The sequence below is a fragment of the Bos javanicus genome, chromosome 28, assembly GCF_032452875.1.
Source record: "Bos javanicus breed banteng chromosome 28, ARS-OSU_banteng_1.0, whole genome shotgun sequence".
Lineage (NCBI taxonomy): Eukaryota > Metazoa > Chordata > Mammalia > Artiodactyla > Bovidae > Bos > Bos javanicus.
In genome coordinates this window covers 37,228,029-37,247,860 of record NC_083895.1, presented here as the reverse complement: position 1 = coordinate 37,247,860, position 19,832 = coordinate 37,228,029, and the positions used below count along the sequence as shown (strand labels likewise).

Genomic DNA, 19,832 nt, shown 5'->3' with positions numbered 1-19,832 from the left:
AGTTCCAGGTGCCCCAGAGCCATCGATAACTTCTCTGTCAATCAGGCTGCCAGGTACTCTGCCCCCACATATGGATGACCTGTGTTCACTGCACCCAGGCAGAAGTGTTGAAGGCAGCAGGAGAGTGTCCTTCAAGCCTCGGCCTCAACCAATGTGGCCCCATCAAGGAGGGCTGGGTGTGGAAAGACAGGCTCAGAGGGCACCCTGGATTCACTCAGCCCATGTCACTCCCCAAAGAGTGCAGTCTGGCCCTGGGATTTGGCAGCAAGACTTTCTGAGTGTTAGTCAGCTCTCCAGAGTGTTAGTCACAAGGCGAAGCTTTGTGGCTCTGGGCTAGGGGGTGGTCTTGTGTGAAGAGTCCCCAGCCAGAGCTTGGCATAAGAGGAAGAAGGTAGAATGGGATAAGAAAGGAGATGAAAGGTGTTCAACCTTTGTCTGGGGAGAGATTCCTCAGGAGGATTCAGCTGGTGATCAGGGTGCAAGGGAAGAGTCTTCCATCTCCACCAGGAGATGACTCACAGATACAGCAAATGCCCACTGGGACTAGGGCAAGGCTGTCATCCTTGGGCAGACACTTATGCTAAGTTTGAATCTGAGTCTTAGAGTTGCTTGCTAATGGCAGCAAGACTTATTTTAGACCCATCCAAAGGATGGGGTCCTCTGTCCATTAGATTTCCCAGGCAAGAATACTGGAGTGGGTTGTCATTTCTTCAGGGATCTTCCCAACCCAGGAATGAAGCCTGCATCTTCTGCATCGACAGAGAAGCCTGGTGTGGGCCTCACAGTCCATTGGGTAGCAAAGGCTAAACAGTGACAAGAAAGGGTGGGGTGGGGACGCCTCCTGTTCTGGTGTACTTTTAAGTAGCTAGATAAGATCCTGTTTTGGTTGAAGTATTCTAGGTTTTCCTCCTGATCTGGTTCTTAGTGGAAGGCAAAGAGAAGGAAGAAATGAAAGAAAGGAGAGACATAAAGGATCTAAACATAAATAAACTCTAGGTTTCTGCTTCTTTTTGCTTCACTCACTAGTTTGTTGTAGTTTTTTAGATTCCATGTAAGTGGCATCATGCAGTTAAATAGACGTCTTGGCTGAATCTTGAATAGCCAAGTATGAAGTTCACTGTTCAGCTGAAGTTAAGGCTGAAGTTACAGGTTAACTTCTGGGACATAGCAATTTTTAAAACTACACTTTTATTAGAATTTTGGTTTAATATTATGCTGGAACAGTGATTTTTCAACATTTTTAAATTCTTGGAACTTTTGTGGTCACTGTGCCACACAATTTTGGTACTATGTAAGTGTTTATTTTCAGCTAAAATAGAGAAAGAAGGTACTTTTTAGTACTTTTTTCCCCCAATGTGTTTTTTCTTTAAGCTCTCTATTGTTCATTTGTGTTTGATACTTCTGGATACCTAATTTTTCTCCAATTCAGTTTTCTGCTCTGTAGATGCTATATTTTTAAATTTTGTTTGGATTGAAGATGACTTATCCAGCTGTATATATTTTTGGGACATAACAGCTTTATTGAGATAAAATTCACAATCACCCATGTAAAATTTACAGTTCATTGGTTCTTAGTACATTCACTGGTTTGTACAACCATCACCACAATCAGTTTTAGAACATTTTCATCACCCCAAGAAGAAACTGTCTGATTTAGTGCTCATGACACCCAGATCCTTCCCCCCGCAACTCTAGGCAACTACTAATCTCTTGAGAATCCCTTGGACTGCAAGGAGATCCAACCAGTCCATCCTAAAGGAGATTAGGCCTGGGTGTTCATTGGAAGGACTGATGCTGAAGCTGAAACTCCAATACTTTGGCCACCTCATGCAAAGTGTTGACTCATTGGAAAAGACCCTGATGCTGGGAGGGATTGGGGGCAGGAGGAGAAGGGGACGACAGAGGAAGAGATGGCTGGATGGCATCACTGACTCGATGGAGTCTGAGTGAACTCCAGGAGTTGGTGATGGACAGGGAGGCCTAGTATGCTGCGATTCATGGGGTCGCAAAGAGTCGGACACGACTGAGCGTGTTTTGTTATTTTTTGTTATTTTTCTGTATAACATCAGAAAACACAGCATCTGATCCACCATCAGTATAGTTAAGAGTAACTGTTGGGTTAGGGTGATGATAGTCTGTGCCTCCTTCTGTGGCCTACTTCTGTGGCCACTCTTGCAACTCTGAAGTAATTTGTATGGTTACAATATGACCATCCAATCCTAATCATTTTAATATTAGTTGCTAATTTTTATCCAAATCAAACTTTGCATTGGAGTTTGTGAAATTCATTGTTAATTCTATTTTCCTTTTACATTTATGTCCAGCATTCTTCTGAAAAGTTTTTCATAATCACTGAGAATCATTCGGTTACCCCCAAAAGTAATTCTTCTGAAAAAGAGATCAATGTTTCTTTTCCCTTAATTACTAACCTTAAAAGCAAGGAATTCAAGTAGCTATGAATAGTGGCATTTTCCCCTGCATTTCTTTTAATTGATTATCATTATGGGCTCATGGTACTTCTTTGATTTAGCAGTGTCTTTCAACCCATTAGTTATTTTTCATTATCATCACCTGGGTAAGTGAGTAAGCTCCTTTATTCCTTATGTATGGTATTGCCACTACTCAGGACCCTGCATAATTGATATTATTCACTAGTCTGCAGATGAAGGAACTGAGGCACGAAGAGAGGGGCTTTGCCTCATTTTAAACAGTTGGTAAGTGACAGAGCTGACTTGGACTGGGCCTTTGTTGGGCCTAAAAGTCAGTGCTGCTGATGTGCTCACTCGTGGCCGACTCTCTGCGACCCCATGGACTGTAAGCCCGCCAGGTTCCTCTGTCCATGGAATTTTCCAGGCAAGAATACTGCCGTGGTTGCCATTTCCTTCTCCATCAAAGTCAGTATTTTCTGTCAATTCACTATTTGGATTCTGGATAGGGATGAGAAAATTGAAAGTAATTTTTTTTTTAAAAAAAGATCTGAAACAATTGTTTGTATAGCTCAATGTTCATAAAGAATTAGACTTTTTAAGTATATGTTTTAGTTTTTATTGTGGTAAGATGCACATAACATGAAATTTACCATTTTACCATTTTAAAGTGTACAGTTCAGTGGCAGTAAATAAAATCAGCCGTCACTGTACTTGATATCATGCTGCCATCCTCACTGTCTGGTTCCAGGATGTCTTTATCAAAGCTGGAGACTACACACCCATTAAGTAATCATTCCCCATTCCTCCCCCCTCCCAACCCCTCCCAACCCCTGAGTAGGTTTCTATGAATTTACCGGTTCTGGAAACTTCAAATAAATGGAATACATGGCCTGGCTTCTGTCACCTCCATAATGTCTTCAAAGTTCATCTAAGTTGTACCATATATCAGAACATTTTTTGTCACCGAATGATAACTTACTGCTTTGATATGTACCACACTTATCCATTTGTCAATCCATGGTCACTAGGGTGATTTCTGCCTTTGGGCTATTGTGCATAATGTTGCTATCAACTTGTGTATTCAGACTTTTATGTGGACATGGGTTTTCAGTTCTTTTGAGTCTATACCTCGGAGTGAGTCATACAGTAATTCTATGTTGAAGTTTTTGAGGAACCTCCAAGTTACTTTCCACTGCAGCTACACCATTTTACATTCCTACCAAAAATATATCATCCCCATTTACACTTGATATTTACCATTTTCTTTTTGTGTGTGTGGCTATCCTAATGGACGTGAAGTCGTATGTCATTGTGGTTTGTATTTCCCTAATTACTTAATAACTAAGCATCTTTACATGTGCTTGTTGGTCATATTTATGTTTTTGGAGAGATGTTCATTCAAGTCCTTTGGCTGTTTTTATTTTTTTATTATTTTTTTTTTTTGTAGTTTTAAGCTTTTTTTTTTTTTTTTTAGAAAAATACATTTTTTGGATCCTAGACCCTTATTGGTTGTATAATTTGCAAATATTTTCTCCCATTCTCTCACTCTCCTGATAGTGTCTTTTAATCCTCCAAAGATTTCATTTTCAAAAAGTCCAGTTCATCTATTTTTTCTTCTGTTACTTGTGCTTTTCATGTCATATCTAAGAAATTATTGCCAAATCCAAGGTCATAAAGGTTTACACCCATGGTTTCTTTGAAAAGTTTCATAATTTTAACTTTTATTTGGATCTTTAATCCATTTCAAGTTAATTTTATATATAATATGAAATAAAGGTCCAACTTCCTTCTTTTGCATTTGCCTATTCCGTTATCCCAGAACCGTTCATTGAAGAGACCGTTCTTTCTCCATTGAAAGGTCTTGGCACTCTGTTGAAATCAATTAAGATAATGTATATGTATGGGTTTACATACATTGTGGACTCTCCATACATACATTATGGACTCTCCATGCTATTCAATCAATCTATATTACTGTTTTTGTCCCAGTAATACCCTCTTTTGACTATTGTAGCTTTGTAATTTTTATGAGTTTTGAAATTGAAAAGTGTGAGCCCTCCAACTTTGTTCTTTTTCAATGTTTTGGCTATTAGGCCCCCTTGACATTGCATATGAATTTGAGGATTGTCTTTTTCATTTTTGTAAGGAAGGACACTGGGATTTTGATGGGGATTTCATTGAATCCTTAGAAAGGTTTGGGATATATGGCCATCTTAACAGTGTTAAGTCTTCCAATTCACAAACACAAGATGTTTATCTATTTAAGTTTTCCTCATTTCTGTCAAAAATGTTTTGTATTTTTCAGCACACAGGCCTTCTTGGTTATATTTATTCCTAAGTATTATTAATGCTATTATAAATGAAATTATTTTATTGATCTCTCTTTTACATTGTTCATTACTTATGTACTGAAATGCAATTGGTTTTGTTTATTGGTCTTATATCCTGAAATTTTGTTGAATTTATGTATTAGCTCTAGTAGTTTTTTTCTTTTTGTGATTGCTTAGAATTTTTTATGCACAAGATCATGTCATTTACAAAGAGAGATAATTTTACTTCTTCCTTTCCAATTTGTGCCTTTTTATTCTTTTTCTATTCTCTCAATTGCTCTGGCCAGAATTTTCAGTATAACATTGAATAGAAGTATTGAAAGCAGGCATCCTTGTTTTGTTCCTGATTTTAGGGGAAAAGCTTTCCATCTTTCATAAGTAAGTATTATGTGACTGTGGTGTTTTATAGTTTTTTTTTTATCAATTGAAAACTCCATGTATTCATGATGTGTTAAATGTTTTTATCATGATATGATCCTTTTTATGTTTTTCTAGGGCCAATTTACTGGGAATTAGTTAAGGATATTTGTATCCATATTCAAAACAGATACTGGTCTATAGTTTTCTTGTTTTGTCCTTCGCTTTGGTATCAGTTTAATACTGGTTTCATAGAATAAGTAAGGAAGCATTCCTTTTTCTTTTGTTCTCGGAAGAGTTTATGAAGGATTAGTATTAATTATTCTTTAATTGATAGAATTTTTTTAATTGATAGAATTCACCTATAAAGCCTTCTAGATCTATACTTTTTTTGTTGGAAGCTAATGATTACTAATTCATTCTCTTTACTTCCAGTATTTCTGTTTCTTTTTGAGTCAGTTTTTGTAGTTTATGTCTTTCTAGGAGTTTGTTCATTTCACCTAAGTTATTTAATTTGGCATAGAGTTAACATACAATCCTTATAATCCTTTATGGGGTGCATATATATTTTTGAGTTAGTGTATTAATTTTCTTTGATAAATACCCAGAAGTGGAATTTCTGGATCATATAGTTTTACTTTATTTTTTTGAGGAACCCTGTACTATTTTTCATAGTGGCTACACCAATATACAATTCCCAAAAGAGTGTACTGGGGACTCATTTTCTTTACATCCTCCCCAATACTTGCTATTTCTTGTGTTTTTTGATAGCGTCATTCTAGTGGGTATGAAGTGCTATCTCTTTGTGGTTTTTATTTGCATTCCATGATGATTAGTAATGTTGAGCACCTTTTCATGTTAGCCATCTGTGCGTCTTTGAAAAAATGTCTATTTGGATCCTCTGCCTATTTTTAAATTTTTTTTTGATATTGAATTGTATGAATTCTTAGCAGATATATGATTTTTCAAATATTCTTTCCCATTTGGTAGGTTGCCTTTTCCTTTTGTTGGTGGTCTCTTTTGCCATGCAGAAGCTTTTTAGTTTGACATAGTCTCACTTGTTTATTTCTGGTTTTGTTGTCTTTGGTTTGATGTCAAATTTAAAAAATAATCACCTAGAATGATGTCAAAGAGCTTACCACCTATGTTCTCTTCTAGGAGTTTTATGATTTAGGGTCTTTAATAATTTTGAGTTAATTTTTGTAAGTGGTGTAAGATAGTGGTTTCATTCTTTTGCATGTGGCTATCCAGTTTTTCCAACACCATTTATTGAAGACACTGTCCTTTAAAAGAAATATGTAAATAAATAATACTCTGGTTTAGAATAATGCCTACTTAATTTTATTTATTTACAGAAACTGCTTCTACATAGCTCTATTTTCTCCCTCTTTTGTGCTATCATTGTCATAGAAATAACACTTTCAAATTTGTATGCCCATTAACACAGATTTTTAATTGTTGCTTTTAAATAATATAGGAGAAAAAGTTACAAACAAAAATACATAATTATGGGTATAAATGTTCATTATTTCTTCATGGGAATTCAAATTACTGTCCAGTTTCATTTCTGCCTGAAGAATTCTCTTTAGTATTTCTTGCAGAGCAAGTCTGCTAGCAATGAATTCTGTTAGCTTTGTTTTAATTTCTCATTGATTACTGAAGGATGGTTTTGTTGAATATAGAGTTATTATCAGTGTTTTCTTTTAGCACTTTGAATACGTAATCCCACTGCCTTCTAGCCTCCAAGGTTTCTGATGAGGAATTAGCTGTTAATTTCATTGAGCATCCCTTGTATGTGATAAGTTGCTTCTCTGTTGCTGCTCCCAAGATTCAGTCCTTATCTTTGGATAGATTGCTTATGATTTCCCTCAATATGCATCTCTTTGAGTTTATCCTACCTGGAGTACACTGGGGCTTCTTGGATTTGTGGTTTAATATCTTTCTATAAAATTTGGGAAGTTTGGGACCATTATTTCTTCAAATATTATTTTAGCTTCTTTTTCTTTCTGTAATTCCTTTATGCACATGTTGGTATAATTGATGGTGTTCTATTTGTCTTTCAGGCTTTGTTATTTTATACTTTTTTTCTTTCTTTGTCTCAGAGTGAATAATGTCAACTGGCCTATCTCCATAATATTGATTTATTCTTCTGCCAGCTCAATTCTGCTATTGCATTCCTCATATGAATTTTTCATTCTAGTCACTATTTTTCAACTCCAGAATTTCTATATTTTCTTTAGTTTTTATGGTTTATTTTAGCTCTTTGAACATATTTAAAATAGTTGATTTAAGGTTTTGTCTAGTAAATCCTATGCTTGACTTTTCCTTAGAGACAATTTCTAATAATCCTTTCTTTTTCTGAATATGGGCCATACTTTCTTGTTTCTTTTAATACCTTGCAATTTTTTGAAAATTGGGTATTTCAAAACATATGTATTGACAATTCTGGAAAACAGATTCTACCCTTTCCCCAGAATTTATTATTGCTGTTTGTTCTTCTTGTTGGTTTTTTTGTTGTTGTTGTTTGGTAACTTTTCTGAATTTATTTTATAATATCTGTATGTTTTGTCATATGTGGTCATTGAAGTCTGGTAGGGTTGCTTAGTCAGCCTTTGATTTGACAGAGGTTTCTTTAGATGTTTGAAACCAATAAAGCTTTCAGACTTTGTTGTGGTGTACATTCAATGCTTAGGTATCTAGTTTACAGCTCTGCTTTAACCTTCACTTTCTGATTGTGTTGAGCCTCCTCCAGTTCAGCCAGAGATGAGAGCTTAGGGTCTTCTTGGGTCTTTCTTAACTGTATATATAGCCTTAGGCATGCAACCCAGCAAACATGTAGCCTTCTCAATTTCTAGCAATATCCCAGAACTCTTAATAGTCCCTACAGAATCTCTTTCTTAAGCTTTTTGACTCAAGTTTTTGATCATCTTGTTCTTTGTCCCAGTCATTATCACTGTATCAGTCAGCCACGATGTTAAAAAAAAGTTGGTGCTGATTTTTTGTTTGCAATAGGTGAACTTTGAGTCATGTCAAATATAGTTTTTCAAGTGGGATTTTCCATGGAACTTCCAAGCAAGTCAAATAATGACTATTTTCTGGGAATTGGCCTTTAGATAAGTTCCATCCTGATTCTGCCTTTTTTTTGGCTAATAGGTCATTGATTTTCACCATGGTTTCAACATGAAAGCTCTGTTGGTTTTCAAGACTACCATGGACTTGGGAGTAGGGGAATGGGAATAGAGAAAGGTAAGTAGCCACAAGGGTCATGCTATTCTTGAGATTCAGCTATTTTTCTTGAATGAACATTCCCTGAATTTTTGCCAGTCTTTGGTTAATTTTAAGAGTTCTGAAAAGTTGGTTTTGACAATTTATACCAGTATTGTTACTGTTTTTATGGAGAAGAGGATTTTTGGAGATCTTTATTTTTAGAGATCTTTATTTTTGGAGATCATTATTTTACCTTTATTTTAAAATTGTTTATTTTTGTTCTTAGGCATCCTAGTGAGATAAGGCCAAAATGGTACATTTCTTTCTAACATTAAGTGAAATCTATAATCATCTATCATGTAAATGATATGAGATGTAAGCCTTTGAATTTTGTATATAAATGTTTTCTGGATTTTAACATTTGTCTTTGAAACAGTTTTCCACTGCTTATAAAATTGTTAGTTGACAGTTTTTTCTCTTTCAGTATTTTAAGGATGATTTCTTGCTCTTTTCTCATTTGCTTTGTTTTTGATAAGAGATCTAATATCACCCTTAGCTGTTCTTATGTAATATGTCTATTTTCTCTGATTTTAATATTTTATCTTTATTACTGGTTTTGAACAATTTGATTTTGATGTGCCTTGGTGTACTTCCTTCATGTTTTGTATGCCTTAGGTTTATTTGAGTTTCTTGGCTTAGGTTTTTATTAAATTTGAAAAAAGTTTTAGTCTTTATTTCTTAAGTATTCTTTCACTATCTTCTAAGGGTGAACTGAGCTCACTGATGTTGTAATTCCCTTCTTTTTGTTTTTTTGCCTCTCCATGTTTCAGTTATGAAAGTTTCTGTTGCTAAAGATTTTTTTTTTTTCTCTGCAATATCTACTGTTAATCCTGTCTGGTATATTTAGCATTTATATTTATTATTTTTATAATATCATCCATCCTCTACTTAATATGTTCATTCTTTCCTCTAGCTTCTAAAATGTATAGGAGACAATTAGAACGATTGCATTAATGTTTCTGGTTACTAATTCTGTCATTGCATTGGGGCAATTTTGATTTATTTTTTCCTTATATAGGTTATTTTTCTTCTTTGCTTGGTAACTTTTTATGTGAATTTTGTCTTCTTGAATGTTGAGCATTTTTATTCCTACAGTAAATATTTTCGAGCTTTTTACCTAGGTGCAATTAAGTTACTTGGAAATAGTTTGATATCTTTTCAGGTCTTAGTTTTAAGAAGCTTTGTGAATTGGGACCAAGGGAGCATTCAGTCTTGGGCTAATTTTGCCCTGCAGCTAAGGCAATAGTCTAGAATGTATGCTACCCAATGCTAGTGAGTTATGAGGAGTCCCACTTTGGCTGTGGGAAGATCAATTATTTTATTGTATTTTTGAAACCACTTTATTTTTTCCAATGCAAATCTATTATTTTAAAAATTTATTTATTTTATTTTTAAATTTTATTGGAGTATAGTTGATTTACAATTTGTGTTAGTTTTAGGTGTACAGTCAAGTGATTCAGTTTTACATACACATATATTCATTCTTTTTCACATTCTTTTTGCATATAGTAAAACCACTTTATTGATGTGTGATTGACAGGAAGAGAACTTTTTCCTGAGTCTTTTTGAGCCATGTTGTCTAAGCATTTCAGGGGGTTCCTTCTTTAGCTTTGTGTCATTTCCTCTTACACAGGCATTTATTACCCAGCTGAAGACCCGAAGAGGACCCTCTGTAGGTTCCCCTGTGCTTTCAGTTCCTTTTCCTTCAGTCAAGGAGATACCAGGCTTCATATACATCCCCTTCCCTCACTGTAGTAGAGAATACTTTTTCCTCATTTCTCAGTGATTACTGTCCCTTGCTGCTCAGCCATCGCTGTCTTGAAATGTATTGTTTCAGGTATTTTGTCCTGGTTTTGTTTCACGTGCAAGACCTGTCCCTTTTACACCAGTCTGGCTTGAAGCCAAAGATCAAACCCTATAGACTTTTTCTCATGAAAAACTCTTCCTTTGCTATACTCATCTTTCTTAATTTTATGAAGTTTAGTGTGATGATTTTCTGAGGACTTTAGGGGTCCTGAATGTACCTAATGACTTATTTCTCTTATCCTGTTTGAAACCAGGCATAAGGGGCCAAATGCCCCTTATGAGTCAAAGAATCGACTTCACAGATGTTAATTTCATCAGAGTGCCCTCTGGACACTGGGCCAAAATAGAGTGTTTCATTCCTCCTGGTTAGTCTCAAGAGAAGCAGCCGGGGAGCTGCAGTTCTGTCTGTGTCAGGTGGAGAGCCTGGTCTGTTGGCTTCTCAGGGGGAGATGAAAGCACAGAGGGTCTTTGGTTGGTTTGGATGGCTGAGACATTGAGGAGCAAGAGCTGTAAGTCCCAGGTGGGCCTGCGGGCTTTACACCAGACCCACTCATCCTCCTCTTGGAAGAAGCAAGAGAGGAGGGTGGTGCAGAGGTAACCTGGCTATTCTGCCACACACATCACTCCATCCTGGGAAATGATACCATATTAGTCTTGTTTTGGCTGAAATAACTTAAAACCCCAATTCAGCTGGCTTCAAGGATCGGATAACTAATCATCTCCACAAGAAGTGCAGGCCCCAAGTATGACCGATCAGGGCTCTACATCCCTCTGTCATTCTCTTCTATTGACTTCATCCTCAGATTTCTCACAGCTTGACTGCAGTATATAAATCTGGGTGTTATATTCAGATACAGCAGCATCTTATTTATGTAAGAATTAGGGAGCCTCTATCTGCCTGGGTGTTATTATATTGCTAGAAACTGTTTGGCAAACTTCTTTTCCTGTCTCACGTGATTGCACTATATATATATCATCTCCAATCTCATTTCCAACAAAGATGAATAGTTATCACCCAAAGTACTTACACACCATTGATTCATTCATTGATTCATCAGTTTAGATTCTTTTATTCTCAATGTGTTTCAAAGAGACATCACTAGCTACAGGGCAGGGCCAGGGTGAGGCAAATGTGATAAAAGTTTAAGTGCAAACTCTGTAATTACAGGAACCTGAGAATGCCTGGCTCTTAAATTTTGCCCCTTAGGCACTCTGTTCGGAGGAGGCAGTGGCACCCCACTCCAGTACTCCTGCCTGGAAAGTCCCATGGATGGAGGTACCTGGAAGGCCGCAGTCCATGGGGTCGCTGAGGGTTGGACACTACTGAGCGACTTCACTTTCACTTTTCACTTTCATGCATTGGAGGAGGAAATGGCAACCCACTCCAGTGTTCTTGCCTGGAGAATCCCAGGGACGGGGGAGCCTGGTGGGCTGCTGTCTATGGGGTCGCACAGAGTCGGACACGACTGAAGCGACGCAGCAGCAGCAGCAGCAGTCCTCCCCTGCTAGGTACTGTGGGAAATAAAAATAAAGTATTACTTTTTCCCTGACAGAGCTTTTGTGTCACTGAAAAGCATAACCGTGTGCACATATTTGGGGCAGTTTGTTTGAAGCAATTAATTGAAACAAATAGGACCAAAGAAATTAGAGGAGGAAGTTATTTTTTAAATTTAATTTATTTTTTAATTAAAGGATAATTGCTTTACAGAACTTTGTTTTTTTCTGTCAAATCTCAACATGAATCAGCCATAGATATACATATGTCCCCTCCCTCTTGAACCTGAGGAGGGAGTTATTTGAGCAAGCTTTATGAAAGGGAGAACCTTGAAAAGAACCTTAAGGGAAAGGTAAGTTTTGAACATGTGAAACCCATGGGGATGTGAAGTGAAGTGAAGTGAAAGTCGCTTAGTCGTATCCGACTCTTTGCATCCCCGTGAACTGTACAGTCCATGGAATTTTCCATGTCAGAATACTGGAGTGGGTAGCCTTCCCCTTCTCCAGGGTATCCTCCCAACCCAGGGATTGAACCCAGGTCTCCTGCATTGCAGGTGGATTCTTTACCAACTGAGCCGCAAGGGAAGCCCATGGGGATGTGAAGGAACTAGTCAAAGAAGGGGCTAGAGGGACTATTAGGAGCCAGATCATGGAGGCCATGGATGCCTCCATGGTCTAGACTTGAGATACTGGAGTGATGTATGGAAAGACGCATGATGGTTCTTGAGGGCTTTTTACAGTTTTCATGAAGTATGTGGATGTGAAATTCAGATCATATGGTTAAGGTATGAATTTTGGTAGAGAAGGGAAAGATATTGTAAAGCTATTCTTTGGAGAAATTTTGTGATGAAGAGAAAGTGCTTGAGAATTTTGCAAGGTTGAGAAGGGATTCTCCTTTGGGTAGAAAAAAATTTCATGTTTTTGTCAGTAGGCAAGAGGCAGTTGAGTCAACTTGTTGGCAAGCTGAGAGGCAGAGGCTGGAAGTGTGGTTCAGGAGACTTAGAACAGGGTTCCTGGAGAAGGAGAATTAGGCGTGGAACAAAATTACAGGGGAATGAAAGCACTTTGGGAATTACTCTTTTGCTTTCATCCAGGGGTGAGAAGTAGATATTCTGAGTGAAGGGGAAGAACATTTGGGATAGTGGTGCATTCTAGAATTTGCAGGAAGGACTTCTAGTCCTCTTGGTAAAGAAGGAAAGGAGGGCAGAGTTTGGTTACGTACTTGAGTGAGGATGAATTTTAAAATATCTGCTGGGGGAATGGATGAATAAAATGATTGTTGGGTGACTCTGTGCACCCACTTTAAATTTATTCATTCTGAAAACACTTTATGGATACCTTCTCTGCCTCACTTCCCTTATCTGTGTAATAAGTTATGATGCCTGCTTCTTACGGTTGTAAAGATTAAATGACTTAATTCATATAAAGCTTTTGTAGCATTGCCTAGCATTTAGTAGGCTCTCAAGTAGTGAAATTGTTACCACTACCATGTTATTTCATTCCCTGGTGGCTCAGACGGTAAAGTGTCTGTCTACAATGGAGAAGACCCGGGTTCAATCCCTGGTTTGGGAATCTCCCCTGGATAAGGAAATGGCAATCCACTCTAGTACTATTGCCTGGAAAACCCCATGGACAGAGGAGCCTGGTAGGCTACAGTCCATGGGGTCGCAAAGAGTCGGACACGACTGAGCAACTTCACTTTCACTTTCACTCTGCTAGGTAAGAAGAGACCTCATCAGCATTCTTAAATCATATGCTCCAATAGCCCATTACAAACTCAGAGGTAGGGCAGTCAGGGGGTAATTGAGGTGCCCTAGAGGTGATAGTTGGTGGATATCACAAGACCATGGGGTCTAGAGTTCATCAAGAACCGCAGTGGGGTGTGTGGCTCCCAGGCTCCCTGTCATCTGGGTGGAGGTGAGTAGCCTTGTGGCTCTAGGGGAGGAGGTGAGTAGCCTTGTTCAAAGCAATGATAGGAGAGGGATGGGGAGACAAGAGCAAATAGCATAGCTCATGGTAGAGGATTTTGCAAACATTTGGCCCAGCCAAGGAGTCAGTGTTAAGGAAGGATTCTGACCCTACCAGGGAGCTTGACTGTAAATCAGAAGCAGGACCAGCGCCCATTGTCCAGCCTAAACACACACTCTAAGGATGGGGGCAAGACAGAAGTGGGTTTGTGAGTGGGTGCGAAGGGGTGAGGTGCGAAGTTAGTGAAGGAGAGGAAGTGCACTGAGTGCTTCTTAATGTTGAAGGCTCTACTCTGAGTTTACAGGATTGTTGATGTGAGCCTATGTTTGAAAGCAAGTTTCAGAAAGTGAGTTCAGAGCTGTTCACCTAACGTGTTGGAGCTGGCCTTGTTGTCCAGTTCTGTGTGACATGTTTAAACTACTGAATGTACTTACCTGTGCTGAGAGCTTTACAAAAAGCTACATCTGAAACAGACTTGACTTTATTTTCCTAGAAGCTCGTTCTCCTCCTCACCTTTTGTCCATCACTCAGTCATGTCTGACTCTTTGTGACTGCATGGACTGCAACACGCCAGGCTTCCCTGTCCTTCACCATCTCCTGGAGCTTGCTCAAACTCATGTCTATTGAGTCGGGAATGCCATCCAACTACCTTATCACCTGTTGTCCCCTTCTCCTCCTGCTTTCAATCTTTCCCAGCATCAGAGTCTTTTCTAATGAGTCGAGTCAGCTCTTTGTATCAGGTGGCCAAAGTACTGGAGCTTCAGCCTCAGCACCAATCCCTCCAACGAATATTCAGGATTGATTTCCTTTAGGATTGATTGATCTCCTTTCAGTCCAAGGGGCTTTCAAGAGTCTTCTCCAACACCACAGTTCAAAGGCATCAGTTTTTGGTGCCCAGACTTCTTTATGGTCCAATTCTCACATCCATACATGACTATACATACTCACCTCTGCAGTATCAGAAATGGCTTCATTACTGTTCAGGTGCCAAATTTATGATGGAAGAGTCCTCCCTGACCCTCTTGTGGTTATCCTTCATCCAGTACAGGGAGCCTGATACTCCTCTTTCTCTCATGTTCCAAAGCCATGTGATAGGTTTCGTAGCTTGTCACCTTTCTGCTGTCACTGTCATCAGTCTTTCATCAAATTATAAAACATTGCTTGTTTAACACACTATTCAGAATCATGTGCCAGCTCCCTTCAGATAAAAAATGGTAACAGCCTATCCCAACTGTGATCAATGGCCTCCCTCCCTTTACCTAATTTTCCTTATTTCAACAAGTTCCTTGCCGGGAGCCGGCATATTGCATATTGAGTGCAGCACTTTCCAGGATCTGGAATAGCTCAACTAGAATTCTATCACTGCCAGGAGCCAGCGTGAGGAGCTCCACCCATGACAAAAGTCATGAGGAAGGAGGCTCGGCATACGCAAAGGGGGGATCGAGCCTCAGGAGTCCCCCTGGAAATTCTCGAGCATCTCTGCCTACTTTCTGCTTTGTGCTCTCACCTACACCTCTGACTTTACGGGGGGCTGTCCGCCACTACCTCTCTGTGAAAAAAGAGTTAGCTTACAGCTCCAGTTAATAATTTCTGGGTGTGACAGTGTTTCAACCTACAAACTCCTTTGGAAGTCCTCTAGCCTGCCTGAATAGGTTTTTCCAGCCACATGTGATTGCTCAGAGCCTCCCAACTGTGAGAGGCATGAGATGTTCTAAACTGTCTAAATACAGATTCCTTTGAGCAGTTAAAAGATTGATTAGAAATTGTATTGGTGAAGGGATTTTCACTTGTTGGGCCAATGTTTGCTGCTAAGTCTCCATATCCCTTACCTGCTGTGTCCCTGGCAGTGTATTGATTAATATAATTGGTGTAAATAGTAGCTTTCATGTTTGTAACCTGGGACCCTTGAGTTAATTCTTTTTCTTGTTATAGCCCACCACACCTTTGCTCTGTAGGAATGCAACTTTATCTAATGCTTTTGGAGGTTGGCGCTTGACTTATCACCTTTAGAGAAAAATAAGTTTTCTGAAGAAAGGGTCTTAAAATGTTAACAGGCCTCCAGGCCAGAAGATGATGCAAATCACCTAAGCTTTTGCATATGATAAGTTTGCAGGAAGAAAGCCTGGCTTGCTGCATGACTCTACCCTTTCCCCCATTATCCTCTATGCATAACTTAAGGTATAAAAACTACTTTGGAAAATAAAGTGCAGGCCTTGTTCACCGAAACTTGGTCTCCCCATGTCATTCTTTCTCTTACCTTCTGGCTGAATTATTCAGCCTCTTTTCTTCACTGAATTTTCCTACTGAGCTATCATTTCAGCCTCTTTTCTCCACTGAATTTCCCCACTGAGCTATCCTCATTCTATTACTTTTTATATCCTTAATTAATGTTTAATTAAGCAGTTGTTTCCTGATCCTCGATGACGCCGTCCCCGCTTCGAATTCCCTGGATCCACCGGGGCTGGACCCCGGCAGTTCCTCTTGTTGGCTCCCCTCTGAGGACTTAGCAAATCCTACCATAGACTTTTGTGAGAGATTCTCAGAGCCTTGCAAAGCCCTCTGCACGTGGTGAGAAAGAGCATGGACTAGAAAGTAAATAATGATGGAACTGCAGACAACCAGTTGGGTAGTTAGTGCTCTGAACTGTTTACATGGATAGAAGTCACTTAGAGATTCACGGAATTGAGAGATCAAAACAAAACAAGACACACAAAAAAATAAACAAAAAGGTACAGAACTGATTGTGGAAGAGCAGTAGAAATGTGAGCAGAGAAATGAAGGTGAGAATGCTGCAGGATGCCTGAGAAATAGTAAATCTGTTCAGTGATGAGGTAGGAGGGAAGTTCAGGAAAGCTGATCTGGACCAGTTTGTGAAGCTTTTTAAAGTCAAAGCTAAGACATTTAGGGTGAGAGTGGGAATGGATATGAGACATGTACATTGAAAACTTTATTGGGAATGGGGGATGAGAAAGTGGTGCTATTTTGCAAAGAGATGTTTTTGAGAGGCTTAATTTAAGTTGTAGTTAGCATGGTTTGGGCTTAGAATGCTGTTGTCTTAGTCTAGGCTTCAGGTAATGAAGGCTGGAATCTGGGTTGTGGTAGTGGAAATTCATCAGTGAATGTTCTTTGGTAAAGAACCCCCTGCCAATGCAGGAAACTTAAGAGATGTGGGTTCAATTCCTGGATCAGGAAGATCCATGGAGGAAGGTATGGTGACCTACTCCACTATTATTGCCTGGAGAATCCCACTGACAGAGGAGCTCAGCGGGCTACAGTCTAAGGGGTCATGAAGAATCGGACATGTCTGAAGTGACTTAGCATGCATGCATGCACTTTGTGCTAAGAACTGTTCTAGATTCTCAAGAGAAAGGTATGTATCAGACGTGATTCCTACTCTCAAGTCACCCACAGTTTAGTGGGGGAATGTGAAAAAACCAAGTGTTAGCTATGACAAATTCCATAAGCAAACTTGGAAGCTGACTGTAGGAAGAACCTTGGACTAGAATAATGGTGGGGACATTGAGGGTTTAGAGGGATTATGCAGGAGGAGCAGATCAGGGGCAGGAAGGGATGCCTGGCAGTTGGGTGTGTAGCAGGGTATAAGGGAGAAGCTCAAAGCCTCTCTGCTGCTGCTCTCACTGACCCAGAGAATGGGATGGCAGGGGTCCCCTTGTTTGGGGATACTGGAACTAACATTACTGAGACATTTTTCACAAGACCAGTGACTGAGATATATAGTTAATAAATATGAGATGATAACCTTATTCCAAAGTGCCATCTCCATTAAAAATATTCAAGTGTAGATCATTTGGGCAAACTCTGGGAGATAGTAAGGAACAGGGAGGCCTGGCATGCTGCAGTCCGTGGGGTTGCAAAGAGGCGAACACAACTTATCAACTGAACAACAATAGACCACTGAAAACAGAAATAAAAAGCACAAATTTTAAAAATTTTGTGAGATTTATTTAAACCCAGAAATCAGGTACATTGAATCAGATTTGTTTCTAATTGTGTATTGTTAGTAGCTCAGTCCTGTCCAGCTCTTTGCAACCCCATGGACTGTAGCCCACCAGGCTTCCCTTAAATTGTAACTATTACTACTACCACTAGATGTCACAAAGATTCAGTTTTTAAAGGTCCTACACCTCTTGTGGCTGTGGCTTTGAAACATTCCTTTTTTTGTACAGAAATAAGATTTTCTAGTATTACCGAGTATAATGAAATACTACTTTAAAATTTTTTAATTATTACAAAATACCCCAAATATACACAAGAGTACACAGAATAATTGGAAAAGGAAATTGCAACCCACCCCAGTACTCTTGATGGGAAAATCCCATGGACAGAGAACCCTGGTGGGCTGCAGTTCATGGGGTCGCAAAGAGTCGGACAAGACTGAAGTGACTTAGCACGCACAGCACGCAGGATAATACAAGCAGTATCTTTCACCCCAACCCAGACCTAACAAATATTAACTTCTCATCATATGTGTGATATTTCTCTCATTTCTTGCCCACAGATAGCCATTCCCTTGAGATGAGTAAATGCACTGCCCAGGCATGCATCCTTGATGTTTTCATGCAAATGCTTATTGATTTATTCAAAAGTAGCATCGATATTTTGGGGTGAGATTGAAAATGTTAAATGGTATAATAGGTGTCATTATGCATATTGCTTTTTTCATTCCTGCTATATTTTCAAGATTTATTTCTGCTAATTCATGGATACACTTCATTTATTTTAACTGTTGTACAATGTACCATTGTACCCATTCTTCTATTGGCAGCTGTTCAGACTGTTTTAAATGCTTTATTTGTCATATACATCTTTGAATGTATCTCTGTGGAAATGTGTGCACTTGAGGAAATCTGATTGTCTGCATACCATCCCTTGACACTTAGTGACTCTCTATCCTACATCCCTTTCCAGAGAATCTATCAACCAGGGACCATGTCCCTAGTATTCTGACACTATGTCCTATTGAATGACATCATGTCCTGTGAAACAGGTGAAAACTAATATGTGAGAGCTTCTCTGGTGCAGTGAATCTGAAACTCAAGCATGCATCAGAATATTTGTGAAGTCTTTGAATGCACCCCTAGTAAGGCAGTAAGTCTGGGCTGGGGCTGGAGAATTTGCATTTCTATTAAGCTACCAGGTGTGGTGTTGCTCCGGCTCAGCGATCACCATGTTGGAAAACTGATCTGAGAGATGTGAGGACCCCCGTGTGTGATCCTGGTCCCTATATTCAAGCTTCTAGATGATGGGAAATTGATTCCCACGGCAGTTGTGCGAGTGTTCTGTATAGTCCTGCTGGCAGGATATGGGGTTCCTGGTGTGTCATTCCCTTCCAGTACTTGGTAATGTCACGCTTCAATATTTTTGCCCATGACAGAACTGTAATGTGCTAGCTTCTTTGTCAGTCTGAATTTTTCCTGATGCTTAGTGAGGTTACAAATCTTTTCATGTTTACTGAACAATGGGTTTGGTCTTCTGAGAATTGCTTGTTCATATTATTTATTTATATTTTTTATTGATTTGTTTGTCTTTTTCTTATTGACTTTCTTAGTTGTATGTATTGGGAAATCTCTCAGTTGGTGTGTTGCCTTTTAACTTGGTTTATGGTATTTCTTGTTTAGTAGAAATGTTTTATTTTAGTTAACTGTACCATTTTTTCCATTCATGTTTTATAGTTTTTTGTCTTTTAACAAATTGATGAAGCATTAAGTCTGAAAAATTTATATCCAATCTGATTTAAAAATTATCTTTATAAATTATTTCCATGTATTTTAATTTAAATTTTTTAAATTAATTTTCTTCAAGTATAGTAAATTGACAATTTAAAAATCAGGCTAAAGCATGATTTTACCAGTTACATTGAATAATAAAATGACTCTTCAGTTCAGTTCAGTCACTCAGTCGTGTCCGACTCTTTGCGACCCCATGGACCTCAGCACGCCAGGCCTTCCTGTCCATCACCAACTCCTGGAGTCAACCCAAACCCATGTCCATTGAGTCGGTGATGCCATCCAATCATCTCATCCTCTGTCATCCCCTTCTCCTCCTGCCCTCAATCTTTCCCAGCATCAGGGTCTTTTCAAATGAGTCGGCTCTTCACATCAGGTGGCCAAAGTATTGGGGTTTCAGCTTCAACAGCAGTCCTTCCAATGAACACCCAGGA

General features: G+C 38.9%; 1 protein-coding gene across 4 annotated transcripts in view; it reads left to right on the top strand.

Annotated features, from left to right (window-relative positions):
* Window positions 1-19,832, top strand: part of DYDC1 (DPY30 domain containing 1) — a 64,841-nt gene that overhangs the window by 25,281 nt on the left and 19,728 nt on the right. For all 4 annotated transcript variants that reach the window (XM_061405495.1, XM_061405498.1, XM_061405496.1 and 1 more), the window contains one exon: window positions 8,270-8,362. In XM_061405495.1, coding sequence (XP_061261479.1) covers window positions 8,270-8,356 — 87 coding nt within the window. In that variant the 3' untranslated portion in view covers window positions 8,357-8,362. The remainder of the gene's footprint in view (window positions 1-8,269; window positions 8,363-19,832) is intronic.